Below are 20,098 nucleotides of genomic sequence, written 5' to 3' on the forward strand. Positions count from 1 at the left end.
TGAGAGGTTTCTCATTATCTCATTTAGAAAAGTTCAAAACATGAATCCCTTACCTAAACCAGTACTGTACAGTCCCTTTAAACGTGTTTTGTAATCACAGTATATAGAAATCTACCAGGTATGCATTTACAAAAGTAGTCCCCAATTCTCTTCATAACCCATTGAGAACAGGCTGACTTTTGTATAACACACATTTTCCATAGACACCTGCCCAAGTATACTCGGGACAAGTTTTCAATGGGTTAATAGTCAATTGTATAACCGGCACACATCACAGAAAATAAACTTATACAACTTCACAGAATAACGATGATTTATTTGTGGTTACATTTCTTTACCAAAATTTATACCTAAAAAAATAACATTTTGATTTTACTTTCATATTTCTCAAATAAAGATACTATTATAATCTTTGATGATCAAATCCTCAATCATAAGAATCACAAGGACAATATTTCAAGACATATTTTATAATCAGCCCTGTATACACTCCAGATGTTGATGCAACCAGCATTTGCAGATATACAGAATGTGCACTGAAACATAGTGCTCTGATTATAATGATCCATTAAACCTTCCACAACCATAAGCTGAAATTAAAAGAAACTAGTACTCACACTTGCAAGCAAGCAAGCAAACAAACAAACAAACACTAAACATACATTTCCATTCATCAATAGATTCAAATAGATTGCACTCCACTGGGTGAATTAGGTACATATCAGGTATTTGGAAATACTGTTGTCACTTCCATTCAACTTTATAGGACCAAATTGCTGAACTTACCACAACAAATAAGGGTTCATCAGTGGGACCAAGGGCACTAATGACCTCTGGTTTGGACTGAGGGGTACCAACTTTGCGGACGTAGTTGATGGAAGTGCCAGCAGCTTGGAAGGAATGAGGAAGGTCGATGGCAAAGTTTCCATTCAAGTAATACTCCCCAAGGACATTCCTCAGTGCTGTATTTGAATGTGGAAAAAAAGGAAACATTCACACAAAACATTATGGTGAGGTCTCATCTATTGGATAACTGTTTAATTTTCAAATCAAAAGAAAGACAAGAATTCTTGTCGTATGTAAATTTATTTCATAAGTTTACACAGTCCACTATTCTACATTCATGTTGTTCATCATATCTTTTATTCCTCTCTAGAATTCAAAAAATCTTATAACTCTTACCTCTCTAGCTGCCTTGTATTTCAAGACATTCTGTCAATATATGTATCTCAATTGTGTAGATAATATTCTAACTTGTCTTTAGTTGATTTCTGTGCAACATTGTCCCATCCCGTCGGCTTTTCAGCAGGACGATAATCGCCTGTCCCACTGGAACTCCGGGGGAGCTAGTGCACATAAAAATAGCTAGCTATTTTAAAAGTTCTGTTCTGACAATAACAAGCCCTTGTCTGCTCCACTGACAGGCTTATTCTTTCTTAAAAATCCATATCATTCACTCCTTGACAATACTGTGACAAATGCAAAACAAACTTTTCTAAGTACATTGTGTCTCTGTCTCATTAACCCATTGAGGACAAACTGATTTTGCTACAACACACATTTCCCAAAGACCCCTGCCCGAATATACTCGGGACTCATCCTCAATGGGTTAAGTACTACATGATTCCTCAAACACGATGTCAAGATGACCTATTCTGGAAAATTTCAATTGACAGACAGAACGATCTAATTCACTTTTTAAAACCTAGAAAATAGAATGCCAAACAAATCTCATATACTGCTCCTATGTAACTTGACAGAATATGCACAGACACAACACACATGCACACACAAACAAACAAACAAAGATAAACACAAAACATGGAAGACAGCAGTTAGTCTGTCAATCTGTGCATCGTAGATATATTCTTGGTCTTATCAATTGAAATAGTAACAACTGTTCATACAGTCCTTTAGCATTTATATTTAAATCAAATTTTGTTGCTGGTTATTATACTCTGCATTTACCTTAGTATTACAGATCAAAAGACTTTCATTAATATCACTGTAAAACACAATATTTTTGCAGCATGAAATTTTTGCGAATTGGAGCCAACGGCCTTTTCGCGAGTTGCCTCTAACATTCAATGCATATACATGTAGTGTAGACAAGAACTTCCGTGTGCATTCTAATTTTGCGAATCTTGGCCTTGCAAAATTTGCGAAATTAATCCGTTGAGGACAGGATGATTTTGCTACAACACATCATTTCCCATAGACACACGCCCGAATATACTCAGGACTCATCCTCAATGGGTTAAAATGCACGCGAACATTCCTTGTTTTACAGTATTGCACCTGCACCTCCACCTATATCACCTTTACAGAATAACACCAAGGATTCTTTGAAAGGATTTCTGGCCTCTGCAGCATATTCACTTCTTCGAGCTTTGCATATATGTCAGCCACTGCAATTTCTATGGCAAGTCATATTGTATATACAATTCACTTGATGAGAAATTTTTGTGATAACTGAAAATCAAGTCTGATTCATGTTTTGTTTGTCATATATAACATGCCTTGACTTCTTGCTTTTAACTGTCCTAAATTTTTTTATCAAATTCACATAAGAAAAAAAGTTCCAGGGTGGAATGAAATGAAGTATGAATCGGAGGTAAGTAGCTATATCTATACCCTTCTCTTATCAAAGGCCTTATGAAAGGTGAAAAGCTTACCAAAACAATCCATCAAAAAACTTAAGACACCAAGAGAACAAATGCCTGCCTCAAACAACAGTGGACAGGAAATGCCATTATAACAGGAGAGAACCATTCACAATTTTTTTTTTTTTTTTTTTGCTCCCGTAAACCACTAAAACTCATGCAATTCTTTCTCTAAGCACCACTCCAGTTTGAATTGATTTTCACACAGGATGAAGCATACTCAAGAATACTGCCAAGTACCGGAAGACAGTGTGGCTAGATTTATCAGTCTTTTCTTTGGCTGGTGACATGTCGTCTACAGTCTGAAATACCACTTTTGTTCAGTCACTCACGACTTGAATGCATCTGTGGGGAGCCATCAACAACTGAAAAGTTTTTGCTTTCATGTGTTTTTACAATCTTGTGTACTTCAGTCTATAGTACTGGACTATTTTCACATGGGGCAATGGTCTCATAAAGTATTTCATCCCATAGATATTCCAAAAGTTTGTATACTTTTCATTCAATATGTCACACATGATAAATTCAGCAAAATAACTTTTAGTTTTCCAGAGTAGAATTAAATTGATTAAATGTATCCTATCATTCTTTTTGTAATATCATGTAAGCTTCATTCTGTGATTTCTGCATTTACATTACTGCTCTTTTCATTGTTTGATATGTAGATACGAATCACAAATGTAATTTGTGGAAAAGCAATAAAAATGAAATAAAAATAGAAATGAAATATAATTTTCTTCCAGCTTCCAGTATATGGCCCTTGATAAAGTCTCCCTTGGCCAATCAGGCGAATGTATGATACGTAGCTACAGCTGAAGCCATATGTATGATACACAGAAAGTTTTACATGACAATATCCAAACTGCATGCTTGTTGCCTAGATCCATAGTGCCTGCTCACTTGTCTAAATTCAAGAGGCATATACTTTTTAGTGCCACTAATATTTTTCTTTCATTATTTCTACTCATAGAGAGCTTCACATTCATATTTTCAAAGAACATTATCAACTTCAAATTTATTTCTATTTTTCCCCTTCTTTTACAAATAGAAAATTACCAAGATATACATGAAGAATGTACAAAGACAAGAATACACATATTCTTCTTCTTCCTGTTATACTGTGCAGAACCTCCTCAGAGTATACTAGCACACTATGCAATTTACAATTTTTTTAAAGTAATAAAGAGAACAATATAGTGTTACTGTGAATAAGGGTAGCCTCTCCACTTATAGCACTACTCTCTCTAAAAGACAGATATTGATATGATTTTCAGATTTATGCTGGAATGTAAAATAGAGTCAAGGCGGCCATCATAGATTAAGACATCTTTTCAAAGGATGTATGAAGCAAGCAGGTATCACATTTGTGGATTCTTCTAGGGGAGCATCTATCAATATCTTCTATGCTACAACACTATCTGTACAAATGTGTTTTCTTGTCCCATGTTCTTTTTACATCAAATTAACATCTTTGCTTAATGCTGATGTCTTGAAAATAGTACCGGTATCAGGGTTACACCCTTCCATTTATATTCATTTTACTGTCTGTCAGACCGTTATTCACTATCAATTAATGTTTTCCACTAGAAAAAGGGATGTTTACCCCAGAAGGAGACATATGCTTTCCTATATTCTACAGAAAGGACACACCACTCCAACTCAAGGATATCATCATTAAGGCCCACTGAACTGTCGTTCTTCAGCCAAATTTTTACTTCTGGTAACATGCACTTTACCTAGAGACAGGCACACTTTTATTCCTGTTTACACACAGGACTAAACATTGCTACTTCACCTTTCTGTCGACCTCTCGAGCTGTTGACACAGGAGAATTAGAAAGGTAGAGCCTTCCCTGCAGGCCCACCCATTTGCAAACAATTTCATTTGAAAGTGGAGAGTGAAATCAGAAAAACATGTGCCAAACTTTAACTCATCTTATCTACAACTTTGCGGTTCCCGTGTGAAAACATGCCTTGAGTGTCACTTTTTTTCCTATCAGTGCCAACGTAAAGTCAGACTCCTTACATGTATACATCATTATGACCAAGAAAGGAATTTTTATAACAACATGAGACAAGCTACAATAAGGCAAATAAAGGCTGATCCCCACAAAATACCAACTCTGATGCTGTGAATTAGCTCTAATAATTATTTTGTCCACACTCTTGACTTGCCATTTTGTTTCTTTAACCCGCTGAGGACAGACTGATTGTGCTCCAACATGCATTTCTCATGGGGGCAATTCCACGGTAACTGACGTTACACGTAAGGATTTTCATGAAATTGTTTATGTTGTAGTTTTGTGAATGAAAGCACCTGGGGCTTGTAATTAGCATTGATGAATGAGTTCATGAGAATGAAGAAATAGGTAGAAAGTTTTTCTCTCAAACTGCATTCCTTATCACATAGCAAGTGAAAATGTGTCGGTAACTGACGTTACGGAAAAAGGACATGGGAAATTATGGTGTAGATCTAAATGGAAATATCTCATGTCCCTGACTTCTAGCCTTTATGTGTTTAATATGGCAATACAACTAGGTTCTTAGGAACAGGTGTGCAAAATAATGTGCACTTTAGATGTTTCCTTTTAGCACCATGCCAATTTCAGTGAAGGCATGACGGTAACTGACGTTACGTAACTGACGTTACGCTTACATTTGCCATAGGGTTTACACACGGAAAATCATGATTAGGAATAGTTTTGTGATATTTTATAATTCTGACCTTTCAGAGTGATTTGTTTGATATGAAATCATACCTTGGTTCATCAATTACAAATACCCATATGAAATGAAACATTAGTCTATTTTCTTTGTGTTTAATGAAAACTTAAAGGGAAACATGTCAGTAACTGACGTTATGTAACTGACGTTACACATACTTTTGCTATGGGGTTTACAAAGAACTAATTTATTTAACAGGTTATACTGCTGCAGTATACCAGTAACAATCCCAGGCATTTACTTAGCAACAAATTAAAACAAAATCTAAAGACACAAATGGGATGGGGTCCTTAGGGGGCAAGCTCCCCCCCCCCCCCCCATGCCATAGCACAGTTGAGCAAAAATAATGTAAATGCACCAGAGGATATTTCTTGACATTTTGTGTTAAGATTGAATGCTTATTCAACAGTTATGATTACACAGAGCCATTTAGATTCAGCAGTTCCAAGTATGAATATTGACATAACTAAGGGGGTTTTTGTTGTTGTTGTTGCTGTTTTTAATGAACAGGAAAGTTTCTATCTAGAGTACCCCACCCATAATGCCCTGCAGTACTACACAAAACACAGATATTTTGTGTGTGAAAAAAAAAATATCTTTCAGGTCATGGGGAAAAAACACATACAAATAAAAATATTCATAGGGCCTATATATGTATGAAATCTACTGTGATATATTCTTTCTTCTTTTCTTTATTTTACTCCTTCTCCCTCAAGGCATTGTTAGGGCCACAAATAAAAAAAAAAATGATCTCCATTATCAATAATAATTTAAATGAATAGTGTTACACTTTTAATATTTTTTCTGTGAAGAAGAATCATGCCATTTTGGTCAAAAGGGCATTATTTGTTTATTCCTTGCTTGAAGGAATGTAATTGTTTTTCTTTTCCTTTTCACTGGTATATCAAGGCTTGCAAATACATCCCAGATACCAAGAAATAGAACTTTGCAATGAAAGAATTCTAAGATCAATATAAACGAATCTTCCTGTTCATAATTATCATGTATTACAAAAATGTCCCTGCATGAATGAAATAAAGTAATCAACAAATATGAACAGTTTTTTATTTTACCCTAGAATCATCTCTCACTTTGAGCAGCATCAGTGTTAAACGTTGACTGGTTGAGCAACATCAGTGTTAGTTTCAAACAGTAATGACAGTACATGCCTTATGTCAGGCCTGCTTATGTACCATTTAGAGATGTGCCATATTAACTAAACCACACATTTAAGTGCAAGCGAAGAAATATATCTGTTCCTGCATTTGCCTTTAGGTAGAAACTTCACTAAGCTTCCAGAAAAAAAGAAAAATGCTAGCAAAAGTAGTCATTAGTAAAGATTATAAAACTGTTGGTATACAGCTGTACACAAGCTTTTTAAAAGAAAGAGGTGGTTACCATGCAACCACATTATTGATTAGGCCTACAAATTTGGTAGCTTTATCATCCCGTAGGACTGTGAATGTACTGTATAGTAATTTGAGTGCATTATATATTGCATGTGGTAAACCTAAACTTCCAGATGATTTAACCTTAAACTTGTGTTGAACAGAAAATCAAAAGCTCAACCCCCCCCCCACCCAAAAAAAGACAAATAAATAAATAAGATAAAATGAACAAAACAAATTTATCCATGGACATACAGTGTACCATGGTGATGACATCATTCCCTATCAAAGTTCCCAGATGTATTGAAATGGCCTAAAGTAAAAACATTTGCCTACATTATGTAAGTTATAATTACTGACATGGTAACTGACGTTACATACTGGTATATGACGTGACGGTAACTGACGTTACACATTTGGATGTGTTCATTTGACTTTCCAGTATGCCAAGTATCCTTATTTTCTGGTATTGAAAGGAAGGCATATGGGCATACATTAGAAATCATAAGTTACATCATACAGCTCACTTTCTTTGATGAATAAAGTTAAAAATTCCTTGTTTTTGGTAACTGATGTTACATCCATCATTGTCAAACTAATTAAAAGTTTTTATAAAATTCTTTACAGCAACCAGCTTTTTCTTTCTATCATGTGGTAAAAGACTCATCTGGTAACTGCATACATATAAAAGATTGTTGTTTAGAGTACTAGTAAAGTGGATATACAGAGGGTAAATTATGTGACAATACACTCTTTCTTACCATTGAGTTATAGCATATTTTGGCAGCCATTTTGAAAATCAAAATGGCCGCTTTTATTGAAAAACATACTGATTCTTAAAACTTCAACTCAAGTATTGTCTGAAAATGTATGGTGTTTGAAACAAATATTTTGAATTTTCGGCATCTGTGTCCTACATACCGTGGAATTGCCCAAGACATTTGCCTGAGTATACTCGGAACTCCTCTGCAACAGGTTAATGGTCAGAAAGAATATCTGAGGAGCTTTGTTTTATGGATGGTGGTCATGTCCTTTAAACATTTGTAACCTGAGACACAGTTATCAGATGAAGATATCATATTTATAGGAACAATAGACTGAAATTTAGATAAGACCAATGCATTGTAAGCCCAGGTCAACCACAAAGAAAGATAAGCGAACCCTTGCATAGGAATGAGTTCATATCATATGTTGATGAATGCAGCCATATCTTTGAAGGAGCAATATGCTCCACATACAAAAGTGAGTCAATGGATACAAGCATCTTTAGGCATTCAAACAAGAGTGCACTCTGTCATCCATACAGTGAATGGCAGTTTTTATTTTATTTACATTGATACACTGATGTCTATTACAACAGGGAGTGCACAACATAACATTACAGGTTTATTTTTCTTGTAGGTTCACATTACATAGTGGGAATATGAATTTTCTAAAGAAATAATACAGCAAGACTGATGACAGTAATCATGAACAAAGTAAAGGAAGAGCACACAGATCTACAAACTTCATATAAAGGCTATAAACTTCATATAAACATTTGCATGTGTATCTACATTTCTAAATTCACTTACATTCCTAGCACTGTGATAGAAAGCTTATAACATTAGAAAGAGCTGACATTGTCATAGGCCCCCTTAGTAATGGTCAGATTCAAATGATGGGTAGACCTTGTGGTCACATGCACCTTTGACATGAACTTCATTATTCTAGTCTACAGCTCTCAATCACATTGAAATTACATCAATACATAATTTTAGGAGCCACTTTTTATTTGTTGAATGCTTTAATTGTGGCAGTTTATTACTGCCATTTCAACTTCAGATTTCATTTGGTAAACACATTGCTTTAAAATGCTTATGATGAAACAAAATTTATTGGAAATTTTCTCCAATATATTTTCACTTTCTGTGGCAACGATTCAATAGCTGTTATTTCAACCTCAAATATTTTGAATTTATAACAAACAAAATAAGATGATACAGTGGATTATAACAAAGTCCTCAGGACTGGCAGTTGTTTTCTTTCGTTATATCAAAATTTCGTTAAAACTATTTTTGTTATAATGGGAGTGCACTGTATACATTTTGCGGGCTGGATTTGCTTCAAATAGCAGTGTATTGCTTTCTAGAAGTGCTAAACGATATCACAGAATCCAGAGCAAAATGGCACGGTAAGTGAGTGACAGAGAACAATTAATATCATCATCAGAATGTTCATTTTAATCCCAAGATTAACCCATTGAAGACTAATCCTGAGTGTACTCGGGCAGATGTCTATGGGAAATGTGTGTTAAAGCAAAATCAGCCCGTCCTGATTGGGTTGAATTGTCTGCAGGTGAATTAATTCCTTAACTGAGGCCTGGATGGCAACATGAACCAAAGAGATGAGTGAAAGGTCAGAGAAAGTGGACTGGCCAGTTATACAGGTGACCCTTTTAGCCTTCCAGCTGACTGGGTGAGAGATTAGCTCGGTGACACTGGGTGTCTAACACTCTTCCCCATCTCATTCTACTGTGAGAAGTAATACCTTTGAGCTTCCCACACCTATAGGCCTACATTGTGAAACTAACAACTAAAATCAGCTTGCCTTGTATTCTCAGTTTAAAAAAAAAAAAACAACAACAACAACAACACAGATTTAATGTGCTTCACCAGATGTAAGAGCCAGTGCTTTTAAGTGGAACAAGTCTATATGAAAGACTTGTGAAGATTTTGAGAGAGGAAGATGCATCACATTGTACCATCTAATGTATCAGCTTCTATTTCTATCAGTTTCTATATCCCTGATAAAAGCTTTGTTCTTTATATCAATCTACAAGAATAGAACTTTATAACCTTATTCTTGTGCACCCACTACAAAACCAGTAAAGAAGTATTAGTGCTGGAAGTGGTCAACCACCAAAAAAGAAGTGTGCAAATATATTGTATAGTAGTAGCTGCGCCTCAGTGGAGAAACTGCTTAATCGGCTTTGTGAATGATAATCTGTTAATAACTTAATCACATTAATCCCCATAAATTCACATTTATGTCTCAATGCTGGAGGGATCCCTTTAAACAGGTTATATCCTGGATCAGACAGCTTACTTTTATGCCAATTTACAAAGTTTAGGAAATGTTTATTCCATTTAAGTACATCCATTCCCCTTTTTATCCATTTTTCAAGACCCACCATCCCCCCCCAAAAAAAAAAAGTAAAGAAATCTTACCATTTTATGCTAAGGGAATTTTTGCCACACCAATAGCTACTTTAAGTAACACAAATAGTCTAGATCAAGAAAGTAGAGATGTAAAAGTGTATTGCTGAAATTTGAAGCAAATCCATTTTTCTACCTACTACTGTAAAAGTGGAAATTTTCATGCTTTTGGCACATCCACAAACAAGTGTGAAAATAAAAGCATGCGTATAATTTTGCTTGCCATATGTTTCAGTAGTTTGTATCTTGATTCCGTGGAATTAAAGACATGCGAAACTCTTCTTACCAGGCCAAGCGAGAAAAATTAGTTGCGCGAAAATATCCATTTTTACAGTACCTGGCCTATACCCCTAATCTGTATTTTTCGAACTGAAGCTGGCAAGTTATACATCCATGACACAATAAATCTATCAATCAGCAACTAAAGTGGTAGTAGAACATTATCAGTATCTACAATATCCATATACATCATGGTATTGATTTGAAAGCAACCAAGAGAAAAAAAAAAAGACACAAGATCCCATCTAATTAATAGTTCCATACTGCCCTTTCACTTACAGACTGACCAGTTATTTTCGCACTTGTATGCAAACTTTTTCTTTGTGCTTTCGGCTCTCCTGGTATCTTCCTCTGAAGGTTATCACACTTGAGAGCTTTAAGCGATGTTCCACATTTAGATCTGGAATGGCCGTACCATGGCATGTGTGACTTCACTCACTGTCAATCCTTCTTCCTAACACTGACATGGCTGTCATGGCTTTGGACTCTAGCTTGCCTTCTCTCATTAACTCAAATGTGTGCTACTCACAAACAGTTATCTCCTTTAGTTTGATGCACCATCCACTCGGGGTCACTTTCTCCTTAAGCTGATACTCACAACACAAGTTAACATGCTGCTATTCATTCATATCATTTGATCTGCTGCTCCTTATTTCTATTCCTTTTTCTGACTTAGTATTATCTAAACTTGTCTGAATTCTCGCCCATATTTGAAAGTCAAACTAGAGTCTGCATACAGTTTAGCTACAGTTGTTGTAATTATGTCTTTATTGATAAGTAAAAACAAAGGACATGTTGACATATATACCAGGTCCATGGTCCTATTCTGGACACATGGCAGGTAGTGACACACTTACAAATACTTAGAATGAACAAATAACGATATAGCTATATTTACAACAGATTTGTGATTTTTTACTTAAATTACACAGAATAAGAAGAAAGCATAATGGAAAGATATCTTACCTAGGTAATTGTGTGATCCTCGGAGTTCAGCAATGCGAATGTTCGTAGCACCAGCAGGGATAATATGGATGTCATTGTAACCTGGTAACATGATTCACAAACAAAACCAAAACAATTAAACTGTATTCATCAATGCATTTTACTGCTGTCATATGCAGGTATAAAAAATGAAAACATATACAATGTTTCTCATAGAGAACCATTAGACCCAGGCTTTGACTCATTCTGGGTTGTTGAAAATTGTGAAGTAGCATCTACTTGAATAGTGAAGCAAATGAGTAATTTGCATACAAATTTAGACATTTTGAAAAGTTGATATTTTGACAAGAGGCATATTATCCCTTCATCAAACTCCATTAATTGTCCCCTTTTCACTCAGACCTGAAGGAGCAGCTTACGTCTGTCATTTAATCATTTCATTCATAGTTTCCATGCAAGTCCAATGAAATAGATTAAACAAATTATCTCAACTTAATCAACATATTGCTTAGGTATTTTTTTTTAAATAACCATGTAACAATCATGAAAACAAAACAAAAAAACCTGTGCTATGAAGATCAGTAGCACATGTTCACAAATGTTTATCATCGGAAATGTTTATTAATCTTTATTGCAAAGTGCATGATAGCTCATAATAAGATGTATCTTGTACTTTTACTTTGCAAAGACATTTAGAGAATCTCATTATTGAAAATGGAGAAAGGCTGTCACACTCGAATGATACACATGTAAATTGACCCACTGACACATAAACATACTCTCACACAAATGCACACACACAAACATGATCTTACACAAAGGAGTTAAATGAATCTCTTTGTGATTTTATACAAGGGTGCAAATCTGACTAGGGCCGAGAGAACACAAGTCATTTAAGTGTCTAAGATCAGATAGTCTCTTACTCTGCCAGTAATCAAGAATTTATTGCAATCTTGATGAATAAAATACAAACATAACATACATGTATAAGGAATGGAGAAAGAACAAGACTGACAAGATTATTGACAATGTCCTGCACATGGCTTTACACTGATGTCAGATGACAGACATTTACAGCATATCATTACCTACAGTTGTAGCACTTTCTCTCTAGGGTGTCATGCTATGGCAAACATTTGCAAGCTGATTAAATATTGCATCTAATAAAAGGCCACATGCATTTATTGTTGTCCATAATGTCCAATGTTGACCATGTCCAGGGAACTATTCGTATTTCACTTACTGAAATAAACTGTAACTACAATGTATCCACTGAAGAAGTCTTAACATTGGACAGGTGAAAGGTTGATGGATAAACTCAGTTATCTTTGTGTCATTTACAGTCATTAACCCATTATCTAATATGGATAGTGCAGGATAGTGTGCCCAATTTATGAAGCATGGTGCATAGCTAGCCAAATACCTTGATCCACTTCAAATCCTGAGATTTAAGCTTAGTTCTGGATGGCAGGTAAAGTACTGAATGGTAGGCACTGAAGCTTTAATGGGTCTACTGATCACAGTGGGCAAGCTAGTGCAGGGGGAGGGTGACTGATCCACTGATGATCTATTATGCTTGTCACACAGTTTAACAACACACACATGATAAGTACAGTTATGTCATGACACAAATTTCGGTGCAATCACAGGGTGTATAATTCCCATATGAAAAGAAAAACAAATATTGCCAACATGTCTACGATTTATATATGCACATCAATTTTTTAAATTGATGCATCACATTTCTGATGTCATTACAAGCAATTGAAATAAATTCTAATTTGAAAATAGGTAGCATCTAGTTAAGATATTCTAGTAAAGTAATCACTTACCTTCTGGTAATTTCTTGCGTGTGAATTTTCCTTGAAAGAGACGACACGTACTGTTGTTTCCTCCGCACTCACGGCACATGTCTTCTACTGCATGGGAATCCAGCATCATATCACAGCCTACATTCTGCAGGAGAGAATATTGCTTGTTAAATTCTGGCATGGTAACTTGGGATATTTCTTCTTCTGTGTACACCACATCCTTAATTTCCAGGAAAATCTAAACTCAATTGGGCATACATGATACTAAATGTTAACTGTCTAAGTCACAGTATTATCCACATTCATGACAATGTTATTGTTGCAGCAATTAACCCGTTGAGGATGGGCTGATTTTGCTACAACATGCATTTCCCATAGATTTATTTATTCATTTATTTATTCAGTCTTTAAAAAACAGGGTAGTCTTTTCAGAGCCAACAGGCCTGCTTTTAAAAAGAGCCCTGTTAACATAAATATACAATTGCATATCAGAACAAGTATATGCATAATGTAAAAAAAAAAAAAAGTTATTACGACAAAACAAAAATATACCAAGTCAATCACAGTAACAACTGAACAGGAAAAATAAACAAACAAACAACCAGAGACAATTAAACTAAGCTCATAACAGAACAAGATTATTCATAACAAAACAGGGTAACCAACGTGCCACATAACAGTTGTGGCTTCAGTTGGTGTGCAAAACTATGGAAGAATAAGTCAGAATTTGTGTTAAATCTGCACTGAGAAGTTAATTGATTGTATTTGGGTCTTAAAAAGAGATGAGTGTTGTTGCCGTTCAAATTTGGGTCTTAAACAGAGATGAGTGTTGTTGCCATTCAAATATGGGTTGGGAGTTTGTTGTAAATACTGGGTGCTATGAAAGAAAAGGATTGTTTTTTTAAATTCTGTGTTGGGCTTTGGAATGAACCGTGGATTTAGAGTAGAATGACGGGTGACATAATATATAGGACTGCCCAAGTATACTCGATACTCGTCCTCAATGGGTTAAGCAATTTTTTTCTCTTTAACATGTGGTTATGAAATCTCATTATTCTGAAAAAGACATTTTAGTAATAAACTCATGAAATATTGCCTTATCTTATCTAGACATGATGCTATTGCACATAACTGTATCTCATGAAAATTAGTAAAAGTTCAAAACTTTCACATTTTTTGTTCTCTAGACTTATTAAGACCATCACTTTTTTATTTCTGTGACTACATTCTTAAAAATCCACTTTCACAAAGTGGAGAAATCACAGAAATGTCTGTTGGTATTTTGCACAGAAATCTCATTTAAAAAAATAGTACAAGAAAACAAAGATATTAAAATGAAAAACTCTATACAGGATCAAAATTTGTTTAAATACTGGTTTTTAATCAAAAGAAGAAGAAAAGGAGAGCACAAAAATGTCTATCATTAACACTTGAATATCTGATTTCTGATAATCAGCTAGGTGTAATGAACAATGTCTCCTCTCCAGTCAAGATTATGACTTTAAAGCCAATTCATATCTACTGAACTTATAATCTCTATTTGATTATGAAGCAATGTCAAGACTCTTACAAACATTAAAAACAGAGTTACTAGTGAAGTAATATCAATCATATTGTTAATTACACTGTTATAGTCATCACCGGAGCTTGATCTATTACCTCAACTACCTTTCACTCCCCCTTAAATCTGGATCAAAGACTGGTTCTAGGTTAAAGGTTTTTATCATTTTTTGGTGAGATAATGAGAAACCTCTTATGAACTTTGAAAGAGCATGTAATTCCAAGAGTGATTTAATGTTAATTTGATGAAAATTGGTTTTTAAATGGCCGAGATATCCAAAACAGAGCTATCCTAATAAAGTGTGGGACCCACATTTTATTACGATCATTTTGTTTTCCTTTGTTTTTGATGTTTCAGCTATTCCAAACCCAATTTTTATCAAATAAACTTTGAATTCCTCTTAAAAACTAATCATATATGCTAAATAATGCTAATTTATGCATAATGATGCATGAAATCAGACAATTTGGTATAAATCACTAAAAAAAACTCAAAGCAGGCACATTTTTTGTGTAAATATTTTTTATAGTGTCCTTAGCAAATGTAAGAGAAAAAAATTGTGCAATCAGAAAAAAATTTCTGAAGTATTTTATTGCTTTTTAATTCCTTATGTATTTCTTTGTTTTTTCGACTTTATGTTTTTCATTGTTTTTTCAATGAAATTTGTCCGCGACATTGTTCCGAACAAGAAAATATGTTATTAATTGATTTTAATCAATAAGACCCCAAAATAATCATGCTTTTATGAAATTTGCCTATAAGCACAGTTTGCATTGAAATTGTACACGAATTCACGTTTTTGAGCAATTTTTGGTCCCACATACAAGTACATATTTATGCGCAACTTCGGAACCACATGCCCGGGCATCGCAAATTTGGTGTCAAAAGATGCGGGAAACTCGAAAAAAAACAGTCATGAAACGTCGCCGCGATAGCTTTTTGCGATAGCGATACATCGTGTGAAACGTCGAGGGGGGGCCTTGGAGGCCCCCCCCCCCCCCTCCCCCGGCCTAGTAAGGGTTAAGCAGAATGCAGATATTCCCAATGCAAGAGGCGAATAGTTTCCTACCAGTCTGGACTGACTGATTTCTAGAATCTGGGCAGAAGGGAAAACACCATCTCAGTAATTCATTCTACACAGTAATTAGTTGATTATGATCGGATGCTCATGTGATCTCTCTTCCATGCGAATAATACCTGCACTAGACTTGAGTTAAACCATCCTGGCAAAATGTGGCGAGATGTACAATGTATGTATGGGTCAATCTATAGATTACTAGAGACAACTTTTAGCCTACATATTCATGGAGTAGAGAAAATAGTAACTGTTTTAAAAGCCCAGCAACATCCCCCACCCCCACCCCAAAAAGAAAGCAACAACAACAAAAATGCACACAAATATGGACAAATCTGTCATTCTAAAAAAAAATTTCAACATTTGCAAAACAAAATTTGGCATTCATTCAGGGCTTTCTGTTAAGGAATATATACAATAATAATCATAACAATCATAAAATGTACTTTAAAGTTAATTAGACATAATGTCTACAGAACTCGTAAATTTGAAGATATGTGTGCCTATTTCAAGACCTACATATCTTCTACATATTTAATATTTTTCAGTATTTCTAATCTAACTCTTATATTCTTCTCACATCATGAAGTCTCACATAGATTACTTGATTTCAGAGAAAACATACAAACAGAAATATTTGGTATTTCACAATCCACTGACATCATGTCATTTGATATTGTAATAAAATCCCAGGTCTATTTCCTTGAAATCAGAAACTACTGCAAATTACTGTTTAAATTGAATTTGGATCTACTGGCTATATGCTGATTACTTCAATGATTTCCAGAAGAGTGTATTTGAGAGGAAAGTATCCAATTTCAATGAAGGTTATAAAGAAGTGAAATTGGGCTGAAGTTCCTGAAGTGCACATATCAAGTTGATGTGCATTAATATTGTAATAGCTCTTGAATAAAGTCAATAATTGAAAAAGGGAGATGGTAAAATATGCATGTATTATCTGTCTGTGTTCTGTGCAAGTTTAGTCTTTCCATGACATAAATATTCTAAAATTTTAATCCTACTTCATCCCCTTCTACCCTGCATTGCTTAACAGCTTCGTTCTTTTATATTTCTGCAGACATAGTTTGTATTTACAAGAATATGCAATGATGATGTGATGTGAAAGAGCTTGCTCAAAATATGATGCAAGTATCAAAAAAATACAAAAAAGAAAAATCACAAAATACATCTATAAACATGACTTGCAGACAAAAAAATTAAAAAATCCTATCAGCTTAGTGGATATCACTACCGACAAATAACTAGCAACAAATGATATTCCCTTACAATTTACAAAATGGTATGTTGACTTCCTTTTATGTTTTGAGGGTACAAAAAGCTATATGGGAGGTCAATAATATTTGACAAATATTCCATGCCTGATGCTCTGGAGCTTATTACTCTTAGAATATTGAATATCATTTCAGATCAAATAAGACTTAAATGTCAGCCTACTTCAGTACTGAATGTCTTTATCTTGCAAAAATGCAGACTTATCTCCTGTGTGTAAGGTGCAAACAGGGAGGTGGAAGAGGGATCTCTCTTCCACCTCTCTGGTGCAAACAGGTGCATTAACTGCAGGATTATACAAAGTATATCTAGTAGCAGCATTCTTTGTTAACCCACTCATTATTTGTTTCTTACTGACAGACAAGAAACCTATCCCTACTATGAGGTCACTGGACAGAAGAAAACTTTGCCAGCCCTTTGAAAACTCCCTTGGGATCTTGTCTCCATGACGATGAAGTTCTCATCAAACTTTGGTTTACAGACAGTAACCAGTTGCACAGACCCCAAGAGTAGTTTTCTAAAGGCTTTGCTAGAGTGTCCAACATTCATCCTTGACTAGGACTGAACAGAATTTTAAGTGGAGGCTCGAGGGCATGTGACAAGGGAGAAGAAGTAGTTTCAGAAACTCAAAACAGTAACTAAACATTGTACAGAGAATGCCTTTAGAATAGCAATATTTTCTAAATGAATGAAGTCTTCATATTCTACATTTGCTGCTTTGTTCATTTTGGGGTGTTTTCCCCCCTGTTTTGTACAAATTTGACTGCCCAGCTCAAAAGAAAAAAAAAAAGTCAAGTTAGGATTCCCTGTAATGGGCCAAAATATGCTACTGAGAAAGTAGCAATTTTCTCGATCTACTGTCAAATTGGCTGCAAGACAGCCAAAAGACAGAAACAAAATCAGGATATTTTCAGTTTATCTGGACCAGATGTTTTTCAAACAGGTATGGCTCTCACAGTAAAATGTAACATGCTTGTATTGATATCTCTGTACAGCAGGCCTGAGTGACCCTCTTCTTTAAATCCACTTTTCTCCCTTTTGTATGAAACTGCATCACCTAACTCTCAATTATTTCAATTACTTTTTAAATGGGTTAGGATGGTCAAATTTTAACAAGTTATACTGTATATCATTAGGATGAAGCTGAAGCTTTCTTTCTGAAACTATGTTGAAAAGTGATAATTTATTAATTTTTTGTACCACATCGGAAACTCACTATAAGAGACCCTTGAGACCAAGACGATTTGTTCTTTATATCAGATATTTGTTATATCAGTAGTCAATAAACAATACAAAACAAAGGAAATGAATTCATTGGGACCGGACAAATTAGTTTGTTACATCAGGTATTTTTTATAATGAGATTTCTTTATATCAAGTTTCCACTGTACCATGCTTTTTGTGGGTTTAGAGCTGTGCAGTCACATTTGTGTTGTTATCAATGGCATAGTATTGGCTAAATTCATCCTCAGCATACGTCAAGGAGTTTTCAAAGAACAGGACAAGTGATGTTTGTCTTCATTTTCAGCTGGTCTCCATAAACCCACATGTTTTATATATAGGGCCTATAACATGAACATAACATTTTTCATGTGAAACATCCACGTTTCACTTACTGGTGAAGCAGTGCTCTGTTTATCCTTGTAAATATGCTATGATTGGTAACAAAAAAAGGCAAGTAACAGCACATGGTGACGTTCTGTAATGTGCTTCATGAAATGGATGGATTTTTAAAGTTGCACTTAATGTAACAAAAAGCAAAGTATGCCTCTCCAAATAGGGAAGTCACTCACTTTTTTCTCCATACCCAAGAGATGATTATTTATTTCTCATTCTTTCACTTTTCAGCCACTTATAACATTGTCTTCATGTCCACATTAGCAAAGTAAATGGTGTAAGCTATGCACAGTGCCATAACAAGCTTGCTCTGATGATAGGTACACACTTTTCTTCATCATGCAGAAGTTATTTCAGCTAGAAGGTAGTGGATCCTAAATTTGACTGACACTCTTTTTCAAACCTCTACATTTCACCAATATATTTGGGAGGATAGTATCAAAGGGTACTTAACAATATTTTGTCCACATCTGATCAGCTTACTGCTCATAACAGTTTATCAATACACTGACAGAGCATAATTTTATTGGACAGACACGTTTCAAGTCAGATTTCTGAACATAAAATATTTATTCAACTACTGCACACCCCAGCTCAAAGTGATGGAATGTTAAGTCTATGACGGAATATATCAATTATCAATATATTGTTTTGAGGGGGTTTTCTTCAAAATTATATGGTACATCACTCTGGCATTTTTTTTTCTATACATTTAAATATTTGAGAATCTTCTTTCATCACTTGACCCCTGTCTTTCATGAGGTTTATCTCAAAATATATATGAAAGCTTGCTTGTGACATTTGACTCTTATAACACCCCAATGACAGGTTAATGAATTACTGTATACTTCAAAAAAGAAACTGAAATTTTAGCATTGTCACTTGACCTTTGACCCAATTGCCCGAATCTTTCTCGACATAATCACTATGTGGTATGCAAGTACAAGATTGAATACATACTAAGTCTGATTACACTGTTAAGCGTATACATTCAATCACTAAATTTGTTCAGAGAGCAAGAATTAAGCATTTTCACTTGACCTTTGACCCTTGCTCTTTGACCCTATGGTCTGCAGGTGGGGTTTTTTTTAATAATTACTAACTGATAACATCCAATTTCACTTACAATACTATGAGTTATTTCTAAAATATGGGATATAACTGTGACAGTATATCATTTTCATTTGATCTTTGACCCGATGCCCCAAATTATTCTGCACAGACTCACTGTGAAGTAATGCATGTATATACCTGGTTTGATTAAAGTGTACTAATACCCTGGAAATCAAATTTGTATACAGCTAGAATACAAAACCAGCCATGATTCACCTGTGATATCCCCTGAGCCCCTGAGAGTAATCCCCTGAGAGTTATCCCCTGAGAGTTATCCCTCGAGTTATTCCCTGAGAGTTATCCCCTGAGAGTTATCCCCTGAGAGTATTTTTTTTTTTTTACAGATTATATCTCTATAACAATTTGGCACTTTTGCCCCACGCATTAAAGTTCTGTCCGTATGCACCAGTAGGGCCTACCAATGTGTGCGCGTTCT

General features: G+C 35.0%; 1 protein-coding gene across 1 annotated transcript in view; it reads right to left on the reverse strand.

Annotated features, from left to right (window-relative positions):
- LOC140232650 (papilin-like) overlaps positions 1-20,098 on the reverse strand; it is a 170,188-nt gene that overhangs the window by 62,437 nt on the left and 87,653 nt on the right. The window contains exons 6-8 of the mRNA XM_072312755.1: positions 13,028-13,151; positions 11,217-11,297; positions 787-962 (exon numbers count right to left, since the gene is read on the reverse strand). Coding sequence (XP_072168856.1) covers positions 787-962; positions 11,217-11,297; positions 13,028-13,151 — 381 coding nt within the window. The remainder of the gene's footprint in view (positions 1-786; positions 963-11,216; positions 11,298-13,027; positions 13,152-20,098) is intronic.

Source organism: Diadema setosum, chromosome 1 (assembly GCF_964275005.1).
Source record: "Diadema setosum chromosome 1, eeDiaSeto1, whole genome shotgun sequence".
In the NCBI taxonomy this organism is placed as follows: Eukaryota; Metazoa; Echinodermata; class Echinoidea; order Diadematoida; family Diadematidae; genus Diadema; species Diadema setosum.